Consider the following 21,755-nt stretch of genomic DNA (forward strand, 5'->3'; position numbering starts at 1 on the left):
CTAAGTCAACCTTAAACCCCTTGCCAAGGACTTGGGTGGCTCCTTGAGCACAGCCCACCTACATGGCAGCCCTTCTGAGATGTGTGGTCAGTGTCCTTGGTCTCCCCAAGAAGGGGCAGCCAATCCATGGTGTGCGTTGGCCACTGTGCCCTGAGGTGGGCAGGGGCGAGGTTGCCAAGTGTATGGCCATTTTCGCCACCCCCTCACCCCCCACCCTGAACTCTTGCCACCACACCCTACTGTTTCCCAGGGTTGACATTTCTGAGGATGCAAGAAATCTGAGATTCTGGGACAAGCAAATGTCAGACTCTGGTGACCCCAGCTGCACACAACCCTCCTCCTTCTCTCCCACAAGGCAGCAGGGCTAACCTTTAGCTCTGATTGCAGAACTGAAGCTGCCTGTGTGGAAACTTCCATTTATTTAGCTCTCCCAGAGCGCTGGGAGAGTCACCTCTCACCTCCACCTTGAGAGTTCTGGTTTTGTGGTGTGTGTTTATGAGCCCACGTCTCAGAGTCTGTGTGCTGCTGTGGCTTGCCCCTTGGAATAGGGTACAGGGAACAAAGGGCAAGCTTAAGTGGTTTTCCTGTGTTTCTGGCTCTCCCTGGATGAGAAAGAAGCCCCACTAACCATTTCAGATGTTTTGTGAAAGGGTGCCCCGTAGGCATTGGGTTGATAGTTCTCACAGATTGAGATGATGCGTCTCTTTAGAGACATCATACACAGTGAGCCCATTTCTTTCCTGCCTTTTTCCTCCCCTTGTTTTGCCTTTTGGGTGTCCTAGAACTAGGAATGCATTGGATCATCAGAGTTCGTGTATAAGGCTGTAGGCTATGTAAGGATGAAGGCTCTGATCACCCTCCTGGGCCCAGTACCCAATACAGTGCCTGGCATTTGGTGGGCATATGAGAACCATGCCTGGAATGGAATGAATGTGGAAACTTACTGTGTTTATTCATCCCCCTTCTAATGACTGTGTATCTAAAATCACCATAGTAGATCGTATGATAAACACTGTGTTATGGGCTTGACATATGTTTTCAATATTTTAAAATTTCACAACAACCCTGTCAAAGCAGATTATCTCCATTTAGGGGATTAGGAAACTAAGGCTCAACGATTCCAGTCAGAGTTCAGTCAATGGTGCGACTGTGATTTGGAGACAGTAGCTGCCAGCAACAGCCAAACAGATGGAAAAGTCTGGCTTTCCCCTCCATGAAAATAGAGAAAAAAGGACTTGCCTTTTATAGCAACTGGATGAGTTAACATTTGTAAAGTGCTCACAACAGCTCCTGGTGCACAATATGTATCTTAAGTGTTTGTTTAATCAATAAGTCCATGTCAATGACAGAAGTTACATTTCAGCCTCATGGCTTTCTCCAATATTTTAATCATCTGGAATAAATATACTAAAGTGGGACCCAGGAGTTTTGCTGACCATCAAAATCATTGGCAAAATCAGCTGTGACACCCAGGGCACAGGTGTTCAGCATGCTAGAACCAGCGCAAGTGGAGCTAGGCGGGGCCTCAAATCACCTAATCCTGGGGCTTTAACCTGGAGCCTGGGTATCCTTAGATGATCCATCGGTGAGATTCAAGGAGTTCATGCACTCCCTGGAATCTTATGCACAGTGCTGTGGTTTTGTGCATTTTGGGGGTGTAGGGGCATAGCTTGTATCCACTGCTGGAGAGCTCTGCAGTCCAGAAAGCTTCTGAGCCCTTGGTCTAGCAGTGCCTTCCTGAAGGCAGAGTGACAGCAGCTGGGGAAGCCCAGGGCCCCAGGCTTCAATCCGGCTCCTCCTGCCAGGCAGCTTCCAGTCTCATTTTGATCACCTCCCTCAGCTCCTTCCTTGAGAACTTGAAGGATGAAAATCTCAAAGTAGGGCCAACAGGGTTAGCTAGTTTGGCTGCCTTCAGGGAGATGGGCTGATGCTGTGACTCTCCACTGCCTGTGAGCCCCGTTTAGGACACCTCGAGGGTATCCACGGTCCCCCTGCTCTAGCCACTCCCCAGCTTGCACCTCAGGAGACTCAGTGCAGTCACTGTCCTCCCCGCCACCACATGTCCTCCCCGCCACAGCCAGCCTGGCAGCCGCTGCAGACCAATTGCATAGTGGATTATGGTGTGGGAGAGGCCAGGCCCCACAGGCGCAAGCTCAGCCCTCCCCCATCCTAGCGCCACACGGCTCTACCTCCCCTTCCAGATTGGGGCTGTTTCAGTGCCAGGCTTGGGAACGCTGCCTGACGGAGCAGTGGCTTGAGCCAGCTCCTTCCAGGTCACCCCTGTGGCTTTATCGCATATGAAGCCTCCGCCGGAAGTTTGTCATTTTGCTTTCATATTCTAGATTTTTTGAAAATTTTATGCAAACACCTAAGACTATGAAGCAGAAGCAACAAAGGTACTCAGCCTCCCCTCCCACCCCAGGATTTCTCTGAGGCCTCAAGAGTGACTATGGTAGAATACTCGCCCATCTGCCAGGACATGCCATCTGCTTGTTGGTATTTGCAGACTCTGGCAGCCCAAGCCGGGCCCCTGGAGCTGTCCCCTCACTACAGCAGCACCAAGACAGGAAATTGGGAAACGCCTGCCCTCTCGTGGCAATTCTGGGGATAACACCACCCTGAGAACCAGCCCTGGGGCCTTCATGGGCCAATGCTGAAGACAGAAGGAAAGCACCTTCTCTAATTAAACAGTCAACGCTGATTTCCCCTTTGGCCCACTAAGCCCCTTGAGTCATTAATGAACCACTCAGGAATCTTTTGAAACTGGTCACATTCTATTTTGCTAAAACACAGTCTTCTAGGAATGTCCGAGTCATCTGAATTTCAGATGAAATTTTACTAGCAGCTTGGGATTTTCAAACACTGGTCAACCGAAAGCCTGCAGCTTCAGCCCAGCCTCCCAGCCCCCCACCCACCCTCAAGGGCCCTGTTCTGGAGCCCTGGGGTCTGTGGTCTTGTAGTCTAGTGCAGCCCTGCCCTCTGTTTCTGCTCTTCCTGAAGAAGCCCAGAACCTATCTGGACTCTTTTTCCCCACCCCTCACACACAGCCTGCCTGTACCATTTCCTTGATGCCCCAGGGCTGCTCAGCCCTGGCTTGCCTTCTTTTGTCTCATCTCTTCTGCTCCCAAACTCCCTTTGCCATGCCCCCTTTACCTTCTGAGATACCTGTTACCTCTTATTAGGCCGCCAGAAGCATTTGTTCTCACCCAAAGCACCTGGGATCTCATTGAAATGCAGACTGAAATTCAGCTAGCACCGGGAAGGGCTGAGACGCCGCATTCCTAACAAGTGCCAGGTGATGCTGATGCTGATGCTGCTGCTCTGTAGATGCCACTGAGTATCGAGGACCCGGAACAGCCATTTTCCATCCACCTTGATTGCACACTGGAGTCATCTGAGGAGGCCTGGGTCCTCACACAGGTTGTGGTTCAGGAGGTCTGGTGTGCAGCCTGGGCATTGGAGTTCTTAAGAGCTCTCTTGGATGCTCTACTGTGCAGTCTGGGTTGAGATCCACTGACCTGGAGGCACATCCCACCCCCAGTCTCCATGGCTCCCTGTCTCCCTGCTCCAACGCAGCCAGGGCTCACCAGCCACTGTATCCCCTGGATACCATCATTTCCTTGACAGTGGTCTTCTGTCCTTCCACTCTGTCGAGTCCACCCCCACGTGCCTTGCCCTCGGGTCACCGAGAGGAGGGGGTGCACAGAGCAGGATGCAAGTGACAACCCCAACAAGGAGGCCTGCACGAACTCACTCCCAGACTGGCATGGTGGAGGGGCGGGTCGCTGACGGCAGAGTGTGGGCAGAGGACAACTGAGCTGGCATGAGAATAAAAAGATAGGACCAGAGCAGCATGGCACAGGCGCGATTGTGCGGCTGCCTCGGGGTTCTTGGGTGCTGTGTGTTGGCTGTGCCAAGGGCTGTGGCTGCACCAGCAGCATCTGTCCTAGACGGTGGTGGGTGGTGAGTGAGTTACACGCACTACCAAAGGGGGAAGGCCTATCCTTCTTCCGGCCCAGCTCCTGGCTCCCATCACCCTGGCGTTTCTCATGCTGAAGTTACTTCGGGGCTGAATAGAATTTTACCAGAAACAGTCCCTATGTAGTGTACATTTCAACCATTACACTAAATCGCTCTCCCCTCACCCCCATTGGCTTTCTCCCATGTCACTTTCTCACTGAGGCCTGCTCTGACCACCATATTTAAAATGTCAACTCATCCTTTACCTGTCCTAATCCCTCCACCAGCTCTGTGTGTCTTCCTTATGGTACCGTCGCCTTGTAGCACACCATAACCTGTTGTATTTATTGCCTGACCCTCTCTCCCACTAGATCGTAACCTGCCCAAGAGCAGGGATTTTTGCCTCTCTTGATCACACTGCCTACCTTAGCTCATGGGGGGTGCAGCGTTCATTTGACTTCAAGGCCGTCATTTCCTGCCTGGCATTCGAATCCTGCCATCTGCCCGGTCCTCTACCTGACTCTTCCCTGAGGCTGAGGAGTGTGCTCTGGTGGCAGGGCCAGGCCAACTATGGGCTGACTTCAGACCACAGGCAACTCCAGACGCCCATCTCCTGCAGCTTCTCGCTAACCACTTGATGTGATTAGCAAGTTTCTCTAACAAAAAAAATGAAAAAGAAAAAATGACATTTAAACAGCAATATAAATTGGCTTTTCCTCCCTTGGAAGCAGGTCATGATCTGAGTCTCCTGTCAATAGGGAACTGAATATACACGAAACTAGGGCTCCTGCATACAATGCTTCGTTTCATTCCCTACTCCCTTCCGGACCCTCCTCTGGGGTAGAAGGAGCAGTGTCTTAGGGATGTCCAAGGCACGAAGGTGAACAAATGCCCGGTGCCTTCTGTGGAACGTGAAGATGAGGCTTCCTGCTGGCTAGCCCAGGCAGATGGCCCTGGCAGCTGCCCTTTTTATTCATAACCGCCTGAAGGTGCTTGGCTCAGATTTCAAATGACAATGACATGGCATCAGTTTTAGGGGCCACAGACACAGGAATGGGCATTGGGGAGAATGTGGAATTGGAGCCGGGTGTCCTTGGGCCCTAGAAAAGACCATGCTAGAGCCATCAAGGAGGAGTGAGCAGGCAGAGGGCAGGGGAACCGGCTTCCGGAGGCGCTGAGATGGCTGGAGGCTGAGCGTGAACTTGGTGCGAGAGGTGTGAAGGATGAAAATGGGGCTGGCGGAAGGGGAGACAGGAATGTCACATCGTGGGAAAAGAAGCAGGGGGAGTAGGTGATGCCGGAAGGAAGAATCAGGAGGTGAGGAGGGTGGCCAAGTGATGATAGCCAAGGATATCTTAAAATGCAAAGACCTGTTAATGGATGGGAGCGCTGTGCCGCTGGCACTGCTGCGGGCAGCAGCTTTAGGCTTCTGTGAGCCTCCAGCCCAGCAGGGCCAAAGCTGTCATCTGAGCACCTGGCTTCCCTGGCCAGGTCCCTCCCTCCTGCCCCTCCGGGACAGATGGCCTTCCCATGTGCTTTTCCCCAGCTTGTCCTGCCTTTCTGCCTGCATCCCAGGGTTCCCATGCTTCTCTGATCAAATCACAGTCGCCCTCACCAGGCCCCCTCTGGACCCCTCAGCTCTTGAGTTTAGGGCTGCCAGCTTTAGCAAATGAGAATACAGGATTCACAGTTAAATTGGGATTTCAGATAAGCAACAGATCATTTTTTAGTATGAGTCTATCATACGCAATGTTTAGGGTACACTAGAAAATTGCTCATTGTTTATGTGAAGTTGGGATGTTTAACTGGACATCCTGCGCTTGATCTGGCAACCCTCCCGAGCTCCTCCCAGTTTCAGTCTGGGGTTTCCTCTGTAGCCCCTTGCGTGAAGATTGGCCCCTTGTGCCAGCATGAAAGCAGAAAGAAGTGGTTTGCAATGGACTTTGAAATCCACCTGCAGTGGGTGATGAGGGTGTTCATCGATGGCCTTCACCATTTGGCCCGCACAGACCATTCTCCTGTTTTCTGCTTGTCCCTTAATGAAAAACCCTCCCTTTTGACCTGGCTGGTTTCCTCATCTCTTGCCCCACACTCTTGGACCATGCGGGGTTCACATAGACCCCCACAGCCCCATCCAGAAGGGCCTCTTCCTCTTCCTCCTTTGCCTGTTGATGTCCTCCTACCTGTCTCTCTGTGAGCAGCTCCCTGAGTTTGGGGACTGAACACCAGTCTTTGCATTCCCCACAGAGTTGAGGATGGGGGCCTATCATTCCCAGAGGTGTTAGAAAATATTCAGAATGACGTGAATAAGCCCAGTGCACCATCAGGTTTCTTGAAGAGCTGTGAGCTTTGTCTGTCCTTCCAATGGCGGGGGACTCCTTCAGGCTTTCCCTGGATGGACTGTGAGGACGAAATCTCCTTGAAGCATTCATGTTATTCCTTCCGAGAGAAGGGGGCACCTCAGGGCGGAGCCCCCTTCACAACCCCGTGTTCAGGCCGTCACATATTTTATCATCATCGTCGCCATCATCACCGAAATCCATTTCAGCTGCATTGTCTTTACAGGGCCAATCAGTTTCCTCGTTTAACTTTAGTGACCTGTGAGTTCAGGAGCGTTATCCTTGTTTACACATGGGGAGGTGGAGGCGGAGGCCACAGTGGTGAGGAACGTTCACGCGGGGCCCCAGGGTGGCCGAAGGCAGAGCCAGAAGCGTGGCCTCCTGGGCTGGTGCTGTGGCTGCCACTTCAGGATGCCTAGTTCTTCCTCAGCAAGGGAAGCAGGCAGGTCCTATTTGTACCTAAACTACCAAACCGGTGAGGTTTGGGCTCAGCTCCCCCATCCCTGTATTCCCCAGACCCCTCAGAGGTGCCTTTCTTGTGCTCCTGAGAGAAGGGTGTCCAGGGCCCTGCGGAGCCCATCCAGCTCAGATTCCGTGACCCCGCCTACCTCCAGACCTGCTCAGGAAAGCTTCTGTCCTCAGCAGCCTCACTTCTGCTGTGATGCCCAGAATCATATAGTCAAGGGTTTCCCTGAAAGTCCATGGAACTCTAGTCTCGCCAGATTCTCACTCTGTGATAAAGGGTGTCACGGTCCAGCAAGTCTGGGAAGCCCTGACTCTGCAATCTCTTTGGGACTCTGATGAGGCATAAGAGCATATTGAAGGCCCTAAAACGCCCCACAGAGAAAAATAGCCATTTAACTTTATTGGACCCAAATTTCCCAAAACATACCCAATCATGGAAACTTTTGCATCAAATAACAGCTGTGAACATTTTGTGGAACTAGTGTTCCACGCAGCCTACTTTGAAAAACAGCGATCTAGTTCAAATCTTCCTTTTTATAGCTGAAAAATGGAAAATCCATTCAGTGATTCATCGAGCATTTATTAAAGGCAAATTGAGATGCTCCCAAATGCCAGAGCCCATGTCACCGCATTCTGAGCTGCACAGAACTGCAGTAATAACACATTGTTTTCATGCTGCACTTGCTGCTTAGGCCGACTGTCCACTAACCCACCAGATGTTGGTCTCATACCCTTTTCAACTTTGAGAAGACTGAAGCACGGAGATGCATGAGCTGCAGATTTGCATATAAGCCCGCCTGTGAGTGGTAGCTCATGCCTGTAATCCCAGCACTTTGGAAGGCCGACGCGGGTGGATCACCTGAAGTCAGGAGTCGAGACCAGCCTGGCCAACATGATGAAACTCCATCTCTACAAAAATACAAAAATTAGCTGGGCATGGTGACATGCACCTGTAGCCCCAGCTACTTGGGGGCCTGAGGCAGAAGAATTGCTTGAACCTGGGAGACGGAGGTTGCAGTGAGCTGAGGTTGTACCACTGCACTCCAGCCTGGGCAACAGAGTAAGACTTTGTCTCAAAAAAGAAAAAAAAATGGCCAGCTCCATTTCTTAATGAGACATTTTCACCCTTTATGATGCTCCCCAGCCTCTTGAATAAGGTTGTGTTTCGCCATGAAGCCTAGAGCCAGGGAGAGAGCCCAGGAGGAGTGACACTGGTGGGTTTGAGAGCAGGGCTCTGACTGGGGCCCACCCTCTTGTCCCCTCCCATTCTTAGCCTCTCTTCTCCCCACTTTTGTCCCCGCAGGTCTAACTGGCTGAAGCCGTGCTGTGGGAAGAGAGCAGCCGTGTGGCAGGTATTTTTGCTCAGTGCAAGTCTCAACAGTTTCCTGGTAGCCTGTGTAATATTGGTGGTGATTCTCCTGACTCTGGAACTTCTAATAGATATAAAGCTTCTCCAGTGTGAGTAGCAAGAGAGATACATATGCCAATACATATGATGTCAATATTCAATGTGCATCTGCATTCATCAGGGGTCCCCAACCTGCAGGCCGAGATCTGCCCCCGCCGATGCTGCTGCCCAGCCTCAGGCCCCAGGGCTCATGGGGATGGCCACTGGGGAGGAAATACATCTGGCAGCTTCTCTCTCTGTCACCCCCAGTCTCAGTTTGCCCCTCTCTGCCCAATGTGGCCTCTGCAGTCCTCTCCCCAGCATTCCATGATCAGAAACTGATGAGATGAAAAACGTTGGGGACCCCTGTATGCATTTTTTTAATTGCTCCCATTTGGGATTTTCCAGGTTGGAATTTTCTGTAGTCTAAGGGGAGTTCCCATTTACGGAGGCATCTCAGCTTATAGTAACTACTTATGACAGCGACCACAATGATAAGATTCCTGGTATTTTTATCCAGCTGTGAGTTGGCAGTGTGATTTATGTGTATCATGATAGTTTTTAAAGCATTTTTCCACACATTTGACACTACAGTAACCCTGTGAGATGGGCGAGATGGATATGATCCCATATTGTAGATGAGGCAAATTAAGATTTGGAGAAGTGAGATACTTGCCCTAAGTAAGAGGTATTAGAGCTGGGACTTCAAGGCACCAGGTCATTTAACTGCTTGGCCAGTTCTCTTCCTCTTGGTATTTGTCCTAGTTTCACGTTAAACCTCCTCTTCCACCTCTTCTGTCCTGGATGTCCCATAGTGACATCGCTGTCTGAGTGCAGGATCCACCGCTTACCCCCACCAGGCCTACCCCATGCTGTTTGTCGCACCAGAGGGACAGGGGCAGGTATCTTGCCTCTTGACTTTGGATAACTTAGTGGTTTCTGGTGCAGTTCCTGGTTCCCTGTATTGCCCTGACTTAAAAGGTAGATCCTTCAAATGCAAATTTAAAAAGAGGCACAGGCCAGGTGTGGTGGCACATGCCTGTAATCTCATTTGGGGAGGCCAAGGTGGAAGGATCGCTTGAGCCCTGGAGTTTGGGACCAGCCTGGGGAACATGGCGAGACCCTGTCTCTACAAAAAACGTAAAAATTAGCCTGGCATGGTGTCACACGCCTGTAGTCCCAGCTCATCGGGAGGCAGAAGTGGGAGGATCGTTTGAGCCTGGGAGGTCGAGGCTGCAGTGAGCCATGATCACGCCACTGCACTCCAGCCTGGGTGACAGAGTGAGACCCCATCTCAAATAAACAAATTAAATAAATACATAAATAAATAATAATAATAAAAGGTACAATTATCAGCCCCAAAGAGACTTCTTTTCCTTCCACTGGCAAAATCCAGGACTGTAGATCCAGTTACCCCCAAACCCATTCAGACGTCTTGGGCTTCCTTTCTCAAATGCCCTCAACTCCTTTATGGGATCCTGTGAACTCAGGGTCTGTCCAAGCACCCTCCAAGTCACATGAGCCTTCTCGGTTCTCTGAGAGAGGATGAACGGTGAGCACAGAATTGCTTTTGTCTGATAAGCCTAGTTGGGTTTTATGCAGCTGGTGGCCCCTTGGTTCCAATTAAAGGATCTTCCAGCATAAAGTGACCGGTACTGGTTTTACACTCAACCTGTCTTCAATTAAACCATGTTGTATACTTTCCCTCCCACTCACCCGTACTGTCTGCTTTTTATGAGACCTGCCCATAACGGAGCCTTTCTTTCCCCGTGGCGGATTGTCCTCGGGGCCCTTGGCTGCTCGGGCTATGACAAGGTATTGAGGAGAACTGAGAACCCAGCCGACACTGGAATTTTGCTTAAAATTAAGTATCCAGGAGATTGATTTTGGTGGGAGATCCAATAGCAGCTCATAAAAGGCATCTTAAATTCCATAAAACGCACAATCAGAGATTTATTGCTCTTCTAAAGCAAACCGTAAAAAAAGGCACAGGAATTCATTTGAGAAATAATGGGGAGAGATTTTATGTTTTCAGAATCATCTGGAGGTCTTCTTGGAGTCACATGGGCCTCAGCCTCTTCGTTCCCACTGGTATTCATGTGGCCTGACTCCGGGCTCATCTTCTAAGGGTCATCTTGGCCCAAAGCCAGGGGGCCTCAGAGTCTCCCACCTGGAACCTGGTTTTGCAGCTGTCTTCCCCTGGCTATGCTCTGTGACCTGACTTCTACCCACCCCCAGGGTCTGCAGATCCCAGAGCTTCGGGAGAGGTTGTGGGTGCCTCTGTTTCAGTCTGGCCCTCCCCGCTGAAGGCACTGGGCACTTTCCCTTGGCCCTGGGGGGTTTCTGAGCAATGTGCCAAGCAGGCCTGGCTGCAGCTCACAAAGAAGGCAGAGCAGGCATGTTCTCAGCAGCATTCCTGCCCCTCGCCCCATCTCAGCTCTTCCCCAGTGTCCCACCAGTATTTATTTTAGGCCTCTGGGGAGCCCTCCACCCTCTGGGGCAATCCCTCCCACCCAGTCTCCGTCAGAGCTCACCTGACCCTTGTCCTAGGCCCCAGCATCCTGCTTTTGGCCTTGCTGGCTAAAAACCATGCCATGCCAGGGTTCGAAGGCTGGCTGTGGCTTCACGTATTTTAAAAGGGCTTTCCAAAGAAAATGCCTTAACTCTAAGGAGTGGCTGGTGAAAGGTGGGGCGGGAACCCTCAGGGGCCAATGGCTTCTCTCACTCCCACTCCAGAACCTGGGGACAAGTAGGGCAACATAGAAGTTTAGCAGACCCCATCCCACTGGCTCTGCTAATCTAGGGAGGGAGGCAGACACCTCTGCCCCAAACCTGGCTCCCCTGCCAGTCCTCGTTGCAGCCTTCTCTCCAAAACACCCTGGCCGACACCACCGTCTCTGCCACTCGGTTTCCAGAATGAAAAGTCACAGTAAGCTCATTTGGAGTCCCCTGACTGTGCACAGCGCTTTGGGGGTGAACTGTGGGCTGGATGTCTAAAAGCCCATCCAGCTTCGACTGAAGCTGCCTACACAGCCCAAAAGCCGCAAAGGTCTTCCTGAACCCCTTCTGGAGGGCTTCGTCCCTACAGCCTGGCTGCAGCCAAAAGCTCACCAAAGACCAAGCAGGAGCTCAGAGAGGCAGCCTATGGGGGAGAAGGAAGCAGCCCCCTGGGTTGGAGGCAAGAAGAACAGCATCATTGTCTCACAAATCTCCTACCGCCTTCACTGCAGACGCCAGCTAAAGCTGCCCTTGCTTTGTCACCCAATTTCCACCAGATCTAAATGTTCATGCAGGTGGGCCCTGGGGTCCCAGAGGTCTGGATGGATGCTGCGAAGTCCCCATAGCAACACACCTAATTCCTTGCTCCTCAAATTTGGTCCTTATCCTGTCCATTGCAGTTTCCAGCGCGTTCCAGTTTGCTGGCGTGATTCACTGGATCAGCCTGGTCATTCTGTCCGTGTTCTTCTCAGAGGTACGTAGAGACTGTGGCCTTGTCACCTCCTTTGTTGGGTGACTCCTGTCCTGGGAAAACCAAGGTCCACTTCTTGAAATGGTTTCTAGCATCAGGTCCCCCGCTAGCCTTTGAGGCTGCTGGGAGGGAGATGCAATACAGATAGCTGAGCTCTGTTGGGGGAGATGGTACAGGGAGCCTGACCCAGCCAGGGGGGTTTGGCGCAGGCAAAAACCTGGGAGGAACCCCAGTGGATGAGCAGGTGTTCTCCAGGTGAGGAGGGCGCCGATGACGCTGGTGAAGGTGAGACTGAGTGTGGCATCGAGGGGCAGCCGGTGTTGGGTGCGGCCAGTAAGGAGCAGGCGGGAGGTGAGGCTGAAGCTGAGTGCCCACACAGGGAAGCTCTTGGGACGCTGTGGCTGTGGTCTTGGGCCCACAGTTGGCCGGACCCTTGGGGCCGAACCACGCAGGGAGTGGGGGAACCGGGTCACAGGGCCAGGCAGTGGACCCGACCTGGTCCTGCAGGGGCCCAGGGTCTGATGGGGCCAGGAGATATGCCTCTCAGTGTGAGTGCGAGGCTGTGTTTCTGAGATGGGGGCTCAGGGAGCATGGACCCCTGTCAGCGTTGCTGGAGTCGGCTAGTAGAGACCAAGTGCGAATCTCTGTGGTGAGGGGAGGGGGAAAGTTTACGGAGATCCAGAGATCCGCGGGCCCCTGGGCTTGGTGCAGAAGCTGACCTGTCTGGGCAGCACATTCCTCTGTTTTTGCATGGGGGTGAGTGACACTTCCTTTGAGCAGTTCCCAGGCTGTCCCAGTGAGACTCTGGCCTGCATCTGGGTGTGGGAGGAATTGGCTTGGGCTTACTGCAGGCAGGGCTTTATCCTGCCCTGTGCGCACTGGAGGTTCACTGAAGGACAGGAGAGTTTCATGTAGAAAACTGGTTTTTCCTAACAGAGCCTAGGACTGGCCCAAGTCAGCAGGCCACTGTGTCACTCCACCCTCCAGCGTCCCATCCTTGCTATGGGTACATATTAGCCCACGCAGAGTCCCGTGGGCCTTTCAGCATGGCTCAGCAAACCCTCAGGGAAAGGCAGGAACGAGTGAGGCACAGCGCCTGCTGGGAACACACGCACAGCTCACACCAACGGGAGCTGCTCTACCTGAGGCACAGGGGCTCTGATACCCCAAGACCCGGGGCCTTGAAGGGAGGAAGGATGCTGTGACAGAGGGTGGCATGGGCAGAGGCACTGAGGTAGGGAACCTTGGGAGTCAGGAGCCCCAGCATCCTCCTGTGGGTCCCCTCTGGTCTACCTAATGGCTCTGCTCTCTCTCTCTCTCTCTCTGCCCCCCTCCCTCCCTAAAAATCAGGAGGGAGCTGGGCTTTGGGTCTTGAGTCTAGAATCCTGACTCTGGGTGTGGGGTGTGGTGGGCTGGGCAGCAGGCATTCCAAGCATGGAATATTCCCTTTCCCGAGCCTCGCCTCCTGCAGCCCATGGAGCTGGTCGGTGAGCCTGGGCCTGAGGCTCAGATGGAGGGGGCAGATCCCAGCACTGCCCTCCCAGGAGGGGTCCTAACTGCCTCCCTGAGACCATTGTCCTGGAGGTACCTCTGCCTGCCACCAGAGCAGAGTGCCTGCTCCCCCGCTTACAGCCCCCACGTGGGTCCTGCCCTCCCTGGCCCCTTGTCTCTGCCTGGCCAGGATTCCCTCCCGCAAACACATGGGCCATGGCCAGATGTCTCCTTGATGCAAACCTTGGAAAATGTGCCATGTGTCTGTGACTGCCAACAAAAATGTTTAATCAGTTGCTGCGGTTCTTCCCCTCTATCCCTCTGCTTTGGTTTTATTGGCTTTTGCAGAATTTATTGCCCAACATTAATTTGGCATTCCCTTCCTGTCACTGCCGGAGACGAGCCACCTGAAACAGACAAACCCCTGTGCACAAGAATCACAGCCTCAGAGTCCCCCACAGGCACCCCCAAACCAGGGAAGGGGCTGGGTCCTCCGGGGAGAGCAGGGTCTGTAGGAGGCTGGGGAGGAAGGGCTAGCTCTGTTACCTTGATCTTGTCAAAGATGGTGAGGGGGTGGAGCCAGGTGACAGGTAGCAGGGTCCGGCCCTGCCAGTGCCCTCTGCCCAGCATGAATGGAGGGCCGAGTCATGGGGATCGAGTGACGAATGAATGAGGTACAGAACCTGCGGGAATATACACACAGCTCACACCACACTAGCAAGCGCAAGTTTCCGTGGTCTTGCTGCGTGCCCACAAAGAACCGTGTCAGAACCTTGTTACTGAGAGGGTCTCATGGAGGTCCCCTGCCCCCAGAGAGTTTGGAAACATGCGAGCATGTCTGTGCCCCTCACAGTGACTGGGATGCCCAGTAGGAAGGGCCAGGATGGTGGGTCAGCCTGCGTGTTTGCCCACCATACCAGTGGTGTCCTTTCAAAATACTGCACAGACAAGGAGAGCAGCCTACGGTTACGCAGTTAAGACCAAAACTGACCCAGGGCTCTGGGCTCCAAAGCTGGTCTCTTGCCCCTGACTGCATCCTTCGGAGGCCCTGAAGCTGGCAGGGTGGGAAGGGACCAGGGGTCTCTGGGAAGAACCTGAGAAAGAAAGTCTGACCGAGCGATCACTCAGACCACAGACCCAGGATGACTGGCACCCCCTCCTCAGCCGGGAGAAATGAGTGCCACCCCTTCAGGTCTGCCAGTTCTTTCCTGGTTAATACCCAGGGATGTGGCTGTGGGCCGAGGGTGGGGTGACACTCTAAGCCTCCTTGGCCTTAGGGAGTGGACATTACTCCACAGGAAATTCCAAGAAGGTCACCCCGCCGGGGCGCCTGCTGTCCTGGAGCCCTGGGCCTGTCCTGAGCAGTTCTCCACCCCTCCTCGCAGCTGAGCCTTAGGGCAGTCCTGGCAGGTGGGTAGGACATTTTATGAGTTGTGAAACTGAGGCCTGGAGAGGTGTGGAAACCTGCCCAGGGCCTGCAGGAATGGCAGGTGGGCCCAGGCGCAGGCCTCTGGGTGGATGAGTGGGCCTCTGCCCCGGCCTTTGCCCACCCCAGAGCTCTGCAGCCGCTCTGGGAAGATGGGCTACTTTGCTCTGTGCTGGCCCCAGGTCACAGAGCTAGGCTCAGAGAAGGGGAAGGTGAGGCTGGTTTGGGTTCCGTTTGAGGACGTCTGTTCAAATGGGCCAAGCTGTTTGACAGTGAGATAGATGCTGTCAAAGCGGTGAGAGTGCCCCTCATCAGGCAGGCTGTGCAGGGGTCCCTGCAGGGGCCCAAGGTGAGAGTGGATGCCCGTGAGATCTCCTGGGCCCCAGTCTTCCAGGTCGCGCAGGGTCGCTGCACTTCACGGGGCCCTTCAGCACCAAGAATATGCAGAGCCTTGGAATCCAGATGGAGAATTGTGCAAATGTTCTTCCAAAGCACAGCCCTGCCCTTGGCTGAGGCCAGGCGCAGCTGGCCACTTGGAACTGGGAAGACTGCTGCTCCTCCCCTGAGACTGCAGGAGTCCTTGGTGCCTCCTGGCCAAGGCCAGGCCACCCTGCAGCAGGGCCCAGTGTAGGCTGTGGGGTGTTGGCCCCATCCCTGGGGTCTGGAAAGGCCCAGGCAGCCCCAGCTCTTTCCCTGGGAGAAGAGAAAGCAGAGCCACAGCTGGCCTTCTAGACAGGAGCCTCAGGCAGTGGTGGCAGCAGCTACTGACTCTTCTCTCCCTCTCTTCCTCCTCCTTCTGTTGAGGTGAAATTCTCTTCACGTAACCCTTTTACAGTGGACAATTCGGTGGCATTTAGTACCCACACAGTGATGTACAGCCGTCACCTCTGCCTGATTCCAAAGCACTTTCATCACCCCCAAAAGGAGACCCCATACCCAGTAGCAGTCACTCCCCCTGCCCCCTGTACCGCCACCCCTGCCAGCTAGTAATCTGCTTTTGTCTCTGTGAACTTAACTCTTCCGGATAGCTCATGTAAACATAATCTGACACTATGTGGTCTTTTGTGACTGGAGTCTTAGCATGTTTTCTCAGTTCATCCATGATGTAGCACAGCACACTTTTCTTTTATTCTTTTCGAGACAGGGTCTCACTCTGTCACCCAGGCTGGGGTGCAGTGGTCCAATCTCAGCTCACTGCAGCCGCAACCTCTTTGGCTCAAGTGATCCCCTCACCTCAGTCTTCTGAGTAGCTGGGATTACAGTCGTGCACCACCACACCTAGCTAATTTTTTTTTTTTTTTTTTTTTGAGACGGAGCCTCGCTCTGTCGCCCAGGCTGGAGTGCAGTGGCTGGATCTCAGCTCACTGCAAGCTCCGCCTCCCGGGTTTACGCCATTCTCCTGCCTCAGCCTCCCAAGTAGCTAGGACTACATTAGCTGGGACTACAGGCGCCCGCCACCTTGCCCGGCTAGTTTTTTGTATTTTTTAGTAGAGACGGGGTTTCACCGTGTTAGCCAGGATGGTCTTGATCTCCTGACCTCGTGATCCGCCCGTCTCAGCCTCCCAAAGTGCTGGGATTACAGGCTTGAGCCACCATGCCTGGCCCACCTGGCTAATTTTTATTTTTATTTTTTGTAGGGACGGGGTTTCGCCATGTTGCCCAGGCTGGTCTCAAACTCCTGAGCTCAAGTGATCCTCCCCACTTGGCCTCCCAAAGTACTGGGATTACAGGCAAGAGCCACTGTGTCCAGCCCCAATTTTTCTTCTCCTTACCAGTGTGAGACTAGTGACAGTGTCAGCTACCACACAGATCTTCACATTTCTTATTTTGGCCTTGTAGTTGGATCCTGGAATCCACGTCTTCGTCTTGCCATTGTAGTTTAACCCCAGGGAAAATTTATCCAAGAGCAGATCTGCTTCTTAAGGAAGTGCCAGGGGTCAGCCTCCAGCACCTGGTACCCATGGTGGCTGTTCCTTAGACCAGCCTGCTCCCCTGAGCCACGCACCACCCTACGACCCCAACCTAGGGGTGTAGCTGGCAGTGTTGGGAGGCCACAGGCTCGGGGCTAAACATGGCTGCTCCCTTCTCCCTGGCTGGTGGGCCCCATGTGGGGATGGCTCTGCAGGGCACAGGGGTGTCCAGCCCCCACTCTGCTCACTAAGAGGTGAGCTAGGGATCTTCCTCTGCCTTTGAAAAATTGCACAAAACCAGCTTGTAGACTAACAGCTACTTCTGCCTGCATCTCCCAAGGTTTCCAAACTCTAGCAACCTCATCAGGCTCCTCTCCAGGGAAATACGCTGATTCTGCTGAGGGGAGGGCCTCGGCCTCAGGCCGCAGGAAGGGGCAGGAGCCCTTTCTGCCATTTGGCTGAGGCAGGGCCTGGACTAGGTGCAAGGCTTGGGACTTCCCCTTCTTCTGTCCTGCGGCCTGAAGCCTGGACCCCTTCCTTCAGAGAAGACAGCTTTTCCTTCCCTTGGAAGAGATGAGGGGAGTCCCTTCTTGAGAGCAGGGCTTGACCAGGAACAGAAGATGAGGGCACCTGAGCCGGAAGGCAAGAGGGGTCCAGGGACCAGAAGGTTCACCCACCACTCTTCGCACCTCAGTTTCTGCGTCTCTCAAATGGTATAAAAACTTTGCTCCTAATAAATACTCAATAAATGGCACCATCCTTGAGTGTTTGCCAAGGCTGTAGCCTACACTGCTTATCAGAGCAGCCTCCTGAAGGCAAAACTGGGATGAAGGAGGCTGAAAACCCTTAGCCCCAGGTGGGAAAGGAGGTGGCTGAAGCTGAGGATTCCGGCTCCGTCAGATGCTCCTTCAAAGCCCTTTGCAACTTTTAGGGGCCTGTATTGCAAGGCCACGGCCCTGGGGCTGGGGCTGGGGCAATCCCTCGTCATCACTCTGCTTTTTTAGTGAGCTGTGTGCCTTGCTGAGCTCTGGAGCAACTCTGGAGGTGGCCACACACAGGGCATGGATCTGCTTTCAGCCCGGATCTGTCCAGAGATCCGGCCAGTGTCAGGTGGTTAGTAAGGAACAGTCAGAGCCAGAAAGAGGACCAGTCTCTTGACTCCCCATCTAACGCCCTTTCTCGTTATTGCTTGTGGGCCTGTGGTCTCCTGTTGTAACCTGGAGCGGGGTCGCCTTACACATCCCTGCAGTTCCATCGGGTGCTCCAGGGGAGTTTGTTTAAAAAGCATATTCCGGGGCTTGTGCCCAGAGTTTCTGATATCCTGGCTCTCCACAAGAGTCCAGGAATCTGCGTTTTACATAAACCCCCAATGCTGCTGAAGCGGGACGTCCTTGGCTGCACATTGAGAAGCACAGGCGGTCAGTGGGTTAGTACAGCCCGTGTTTTCAGAGGTGTAAAACTCTGCTTGGTCTGTGTGGGGCAGGGCAGTGAGGCTCTGTCCCTGCCTCCATGGACAATGGGTCTCGGCAAAGGTGTCTGGGGAGGGGAAGGATGCTGCGGGGGAAAAAGCCAGCAGGTGGCGTGTTTCAGAGCCAGGGTCACTCTGGCCTTGACCTTGACCTGGAGCCACTGCTTCCCCATCACTAGCAGGAGGCCTGGCTGGGAGGTGTTTCCTGAGCCCTCTCCACAGCGGCCTCTTGCTGTTGTGTTTCCATGGGCTGAGCTAGGCAGGAAAGGCTTCCAGAAGAGTGGGGCTTGAGCCAGGCCTCCGAGGATGGGTCCTCTGTGGACGGGCCAGCACAGAGGGAAGGCAGCGGCTGGGATTCTAGCAGTTTCACCTGGTTCCCTGGCACTGCTCTGGTTCATAAAACCGTTCAGTCTCTTTCCTTCGTGGGGCACAGAGGCTCTGGGTGCACCGTCTGCCGCCTCCTCCTCCTGCTCAACCACTGCTGGCTGAGTCCCATGCCTGGCCAGCTCCCTCCACCCCTCACTCCTGGGCCTCTGCTTTTTCGGCTAAGAAGAGTGTTGTTTCTAAAGAAGCATGATGATTCCTCTTATTTGAGGATCCTAAAGGAGTCAGATTAATAGGGACAGAAAGTAGAATGGGGAGAGGTAGAATAGGGAGTTACTGTTCAGCAGGTACAGAGCTTCAGTCTGGGAAGACGAGAAAGTTCTAAATGTGTATGGTGGTGATGGCTGCACAGCAATGTGAATGTACTTCACACCACCTGGACACTTCAAAATGGTTAAGATGGTTTTGTGTTATGTGTATTTTACCACCATTTTAAAAGGAGAAGGGGGAGAAAGAGGAGGAGCAATTGCCATAGCAGAAATTATATTTGCACCAGGGCCCGTTCCCATCTTCTCAGCCTGGACTTTTGTTTTGGACACCCCAGAACTGAGAGTTCAGGATGGATATGGCTATTGTAACATTTCAGAGGAGACAAACACTAAGTTTCAATCTCAGCACAATTAGAGGAGTTGGGCAGCAACAAAAGAAACCATATTTTTATGTGGTGTGTGTGTGTGTTTTTTGAGACAGAGTCTCTCTGTCACCCAGGCTGGAGTACAGTGGCATGATCTCAGCTCACGGTAGCCTCCATCTCCCAGGTTCAAGCAATTCTCCTGCCTCAGCCTCCTGAGTAGCTGGGATTACAGGTGTGTGCCAACACACCCGGCTAATGATTGTAGTTTTAGTAGAGACGAGGTTTCACCATTTGGCCAGGTTGGTCTTGAACTCCTGACCTCAAGTGATCCGCCCCCCTTGCCCTCCCAAAGTGCTGAGATTTCAGGTGTGAGCCATCATGCCTGCTTGTTATGTGGTGTTCTTACACAGCTGAGTACACTCTGCAGAGCCAGAAACTTCTGGGTCCAAATGTTGCCTTCATTCCTGATTGCTGTGTGGCTATGGGCAACTTCCTTAACTTCTCTGGCCCTTTCTGTAAAATGAGAATCACATGTTAGGAGGGCTGACCCAGGGTCTGGCACTCAGACATACAGTAGATGGCAGATATTATTCTCATAAATAATTGGAAGAATTATAACATGTAACCCACCTCTCTGGCAGAAGGAGAAACTGAGGCCCAGGGAGAGGATTTGACTGGCCCAAGGCCACACAACCAGCCCATTATTGAGCTATGATCTCAAGACATTGTGGCCCCCCTGCCCCCAGATCTCTTCCCACCCCTGCAAGGTGTCTTGCAGTTAAGCATGGGGCCACCCACCCAGACACCGGGAAGTTATAGAGGAGCAGACTTCGGGCTGCCATATGCTCCTCTCGGTACTCAGAGAAGGAGACATGACTGTCCCCGATGAGCATTCACCTTCCCATCCCTTCACAGAAATCAAGATTGTCCTTCACGAGAAAGAGCTGGATTTTACCGGCCAAGCCTTTCTGTGGCATAACAGCTGTGGGTGATGATCCTCCGGGCAGCTTTGCATAGTTCAAAAAGATAGGCTTATACTACAGGCATGAGGGAGAGGGGCACCATCTGGTGTGAATCACTGTGAATTAAAGTCATCTCGGCTCAAGGAAGAGCCTGCAGACAAATGTACCGGCATCTTATGGGACCAGCATTTAAGAGGCTTCTTTGGAGAAAGATGTCCTCTTGGTGAGGAAACCACTCCTGAAGGCAGTACCGTTCAGGAATTATTCATTCATGCACGCATTGTTCATCTGTCCACAGTGCATAATCGCCTGGTGGCTGCTGTATGCCAGGTGTTAGGGATAAAAGAAAGAAAACAGACCAGGTCTCTTGAGCCTCCACTGGGGGATGGGGAGGGAATCAGCACAAGGTACAAGGAAGTGCTGTGGGAGGGTGATGCCCAGGGACCATAAGAACACTCAGGAAGGAGGCACCAGCTGAGCCGGGGAGTGTGCAAGAGCTTCACGGAGGTGACGTTTAAGCCAGAAGGACAGGAAGGGGAAAGCCCTGCTGGCTCAGGCACAGGCCAAGCTGCTGTAACAAGAAAACCAAAACACAGAGGCTTCAACAAGGCAAGGTCCATATCTCTCTCATGGAAAAACACATTAAGTGGATAGGTAAGGCTTGGGGCTGTCGGGGACCCAGCAGGCTTCTGTCTTGCGGCCTGGCCCTCCTTGGTTGAAGATGGCACACCATCACACTTATGCACCCAATTCTAGGCCTTGGGAAGACAGAAGGAGGAGGAGCCTAATTCATTTAAGGGCACAACCTGAAAGTTGTACTTGGTGCTTCTGGTTGCTAGCCATTGGCCAGAATGTAGTCACATGGCCACTCCCAGATGCAAGGAAGGCTGGGAAATGTAGTCTTTAGTTGGGTGGCCATGCTGGAGCTTCAGTTATTGTACAGGAAGGAGGGAAGAGATTTGGGGCCAAGTAGTGGAGAGGGGAGTCAACTGCAGTTCTTGCCACATGCAAAGACAAGGCCATGAGAGAGAGAGAGCTTGTATATTTGAAGATTCGTAAGTGGTTTGCAGCATGACAGGAGTGGCAAAAGATGACACAGGTGAGGCAGACAGGGTCTTAATATCCTTCAGAGGGATTTGGAGTGTATTCTGTATGTACAGGGAGCACTGAAGATGGCATCAGGAGTGCCCAGGGGATGGCACAGAGATGGGGGGTCTGAGCCTGCAGGCAGAGGAGCCAGCAGGAGGTGCGCCCACCATGAAGGCTGGAGGTGGGGCACTGGCAGTGGGAGTGGAGAGGGCACAGGGGCTGAGAAATGCTTAGGAGATGGCGGAGACCTTTTCCTTTTACTGAATGCGGAAGCAGAGCTCTGAATGCTGAGCTCTGGAATCTTCTCAGCTGGAGGAGGACCTGGAGAATAATCACTTTCTCACTTCCTTTCCTCAGACTGTTCTACGGATTGTGGTGCTTGGGATCTGGGATTACATCGAAAACAAAATAGAGGTAAAGACCAATGTCCACCCCCAAAGCCCTCACTCAGCCATCCTGGAAGCTGGAAAACATCATGTCCCATCCATCCCAGGGTGGACACCATCAAAAAGGCTAGCTCCTTCTCCCACTTGACCTCTGTGGCTCTGTGGCTGCACATGTTGGGTGGGGCGGGGAGGGGGAACTGAGACTGTTTTCAGCAAAGGAATGTTCTAAAACATTTCTTTAGAATGTTAAAAGGAATGCAGAATTCCTTGAAGTTCTGCAAAATTTTACAATTTGAATCAATTTGAAAAGCTTTTGAAATGTGTTTTAAAACAAATAAATTCACCCTAAATGGAAAGCTGAGTGGGAAACTGTCAACATGCTTCTCAGGCTGGGTTTCCCTTCTGCTTCCTGTCATGAGGGTGGGGCGTGGTGGGTGGGAAGAGG

General features: G+C 52.9%; 1 protein-coding gene across 1 annotated transcript in view; it reads left to right on the top strand.

The window, feature by feature from the left end:
• The window catches only part of TMEM266 (transmembrane protein 266), a 70,581-nt gene that overhangs the window by 14,360 nt on the left and 34,466 nt on the right, over positions 1 to 21,755 (top strand). The window contains exons 3-5 of the mRNA XM_031935797.1: positions 8,068 to 8,222; positions 11,550 to 11,623; positions 21,282 to 21,338. Of these exons, the coding sequence (XP_031791657.1) occupies positions 8,068 to 8,222; positions 11,550 to 11,623; positions 21,282 to 21,338 (286 nt within the window). The remainder of the gene's footprint in view (positions 1 to 8,067; positions 8,223 to 11,549; positions 11,624 to 21,281; positions 21,339 to 21,755) is intronic.

This window comes from Piliocolobus tephrosceles, chromosome 6, assembly GCF_002776525.5.
Source record: "Piliocolobus tephrosceles isolate RC106 chromosome 6, ASM277652v3, whole genome shotgun sequence".
Taxonomy (NCBI): Eukaryota; Metazoa; Chordata; class Mammalia; order Primates; family Cercopithecidae; genus Piliocolobus; species Piliocolobus tephrosceles.